Source organism: Alexandromys fortis, unplaced genomic scaffold (assembly GCF_014885135.2).
Source record: "Alexandromys fortis isolate MF-2015 unplaced genomic scaffold, M_Fortis_MF-2015_v1.1 scaffold_4, whole genome shotgun sequence".
Lineage (NCBI taxonomy): Eukaryota > Metazoa > Chordata > Mammalia > Rodentia > Cricetidae > Alexandromys > Alexandromys fortis.
This window is the reverse complement of record NW_026067944.1, coordinates 20,997,150-20,999,673: the sequence shown is the minus strand read 5'-3', so window position 1 is coordinate 20,999,673 and position 2,524 is coordinate 20,997,150. Positions and strand designations below refer to the sequence as shown.

At 35.4% G+C, this 2,524-nt stretch overlaps 1 protein-coding gene across 1 annotated transcript; it reads right to left on the bottom strand.

The window, feature by feature from the left end:
* Window positions 1-1,326: 1,326 nt before the first annotated feature.
* Window positions 1,327-2,256, bottom strand: LOC126505744 (olfactory receptor 187-like). Its single transcript, XM_050148977.1, is given in 1 exon segment — window positions 1,327-2,256. A coding segment is annotated over 1 exon segment (930 nt).
* Between the last annotated feature and the right edge of the window lie 268 nt (window positions 2,257-2,524).

Here is a 2,524-nt window from a genome sequence, read left to right as displayed (position 1 = left end):
TCCCAACTATTCCGAAAAGTCAGCAGGTAAGGTAGTAGGAACATTCACATTCTTGTAACTGTTTGGTCTTAGGTAATGTGCACTTAAACCATGTTTTCCTCAACTATATACTTTAGTAACTCTTAGACAACCAGATTTTTAACCTAAATCCCTTCACTGTTATAAAATTTAGGCCATTGAAACCTTCCCTTGATCTTATAACTACATTTTCTTAATAAAACTTCCCAACTTAATTCTTTCATGAAAACTGCTAGCTTCTTTATTTGGTGAAGCTTCCAGATGGTGGTAAAATACAGAGAGCAAGAGAGAGTCTCAGAAGCAGCCTAGATAGTGATTTAAAGCATACACCACTCTGAGAACAGAACATTTGACAGTCTATAAATTGTCATAAATATTGCTCCTACACTCCTGTATTTTTTTTGCTTCTCTGTGGAAATTGCAGGTGGAATTGCTATAAGAAATGAAAGTCATCATTCCCCAACTAAACTTAATGAGAGATTTGTTCAAATTTCTAACAATATTCTGAAAATTTGTGTCTTCTTACTGGAACATAGCACTTCCTCATCACATATAAGTGGGATATGAGTCATCATACTATCAATGGCATCACATTTGTGTCCTTTACACCGGAATTAAACTACTACACCACATAATGTATTTAAGGTGTCATAGTGAATTAAATACCAACCTGCTGTTAGGATGTTTAAACTTAGTTTCTACTTTGCTTATTTTATTATACTAGAACATTTTATTAATTTTTTACATGATTTAAAATTGATTTCAAATACTTTTATGGAAATGGCTGTATATCCAAGTCTATTTTAAATGCTAGTTCCAGGAAACAGGAATGTGCTCAGTAGGTAAGAGCTCTTGCCTCATGAGATGAATAACTGTGTTTGCATCCCACACAACATAGCATGCAAATGTCAGTGGAAAAGAGAGCTGCATATTTCAGTGTTGAGAAGACATGTCTGCACATATCTCTGTAATCAGTGATGTGAGATGTTGAAATAATTGTTGGGTTTTGCAGGATGCAAACTTAGCTATAGGAAAAGATCTCTTTAAAAAAAGTAAGGCTATAGGCAGGATGTCAGGTGAACTCCTTTGGCCTTCCCATGTGTGTACATGGTCAACTGTAACTATGCACATAAATGTGCATACACCATACACATATACCCCATACATTCATATACACAAAAACCAGTGAAAAAACATTCTAGGATCGATAACTGACAAATATTTTAGAAGGAAAAACAAAATTTAGAAACATAAGATTTATGATTTTATGGTGTTTTAATAAGAATACAAAGAAAGATAATATGAGACCTAAGCATTTCTCTTTAAGAATTTCACTAGTGAATTTTTTACTTGATTATTTCTTAAACTGTAGATAATTGGATTTAGCACAGGAATTAGAACAGTGTAAAATATAGAGTCCATCATATCTTGATCATCTACTTGTGAAGATGCAGGACGAACATACATAAAAAGCAAAGAGCCATAGTATAAAGACACAGACAAGAGATGGGCTCCACATGTGGAAAAGGCTTTCTTTATGCCTTTGAGAGATTTCTGCTTTAAGATTGAAAACAAAACAAGTGTATACGAGACAAGAATAGTCATAATACTAAATACCTGAATTGATCCAGAGAAAATAAAAAGCATTAGGTAATTGAGAGATGGGTCAGTACAGGAAATCTTCAATAGTGGCATAACATCACAGTAAAAGTGATGTATTATGTTGGAATTACAGAAAGTTAGTCTGAATAAAAAACCTTCATGAAGCAAAACATGTATAAACCCACCCACAAAGGACAGTGTTAGCAGACGCACACAGAGTCTGTTTGTCATGATCACTGGGTAGTGTAAAGGTTTGCATATGGCTATGTAGCGATCATAGGCCATTGCTGCCAAGAGAAAACATTCTGTGGTTGCACTGATTCCAAATGAAAAAAACTGTGTCATGCATTCTGAGAGAGAGATCAGTTTACTCTTGGCAAAAAAGTCAAATAGCATCTTTGGTGTTACTGTGGATGACAACCAGGTATCCACAAATGCTAAACTCCCTAGAAACAAGTACATGGGGATGTGAAGGTCAGGGTCATTCTAGATGAGAGTGATGAGACCAAGGTTCCCCACAATGGTGATGAGATAGATCACCAAGAACATCAGGAAGAGGGGGATTTTCCACTGTGGCAGATGAGTGAGTCCTGTGAGAACAAACTGTGTCAGCACTGTTGCATTCCCTGTTCCCATGTCCTCTCTTTTTGTCCCTGGAATGAAAGGTATTAAAAGTAACACAGTATTCAGTATGAACTTGTAGAGTAAATTTCTGTGTGTTGGAACTTTAATGTAGCCCTTTTATTTTTCCCAATGTTATCTTGATAGATGGAAACTATCCTTGAGAGTTTAGAACAATGAAAGCTCATTATCCAAATTTTAAATGTGAATGTACCAGCAGATGATAAAGGACAACCAGAAGCTTCAAACATTCAGAAAATGTGTGGAAATCTCATTTGTCTTG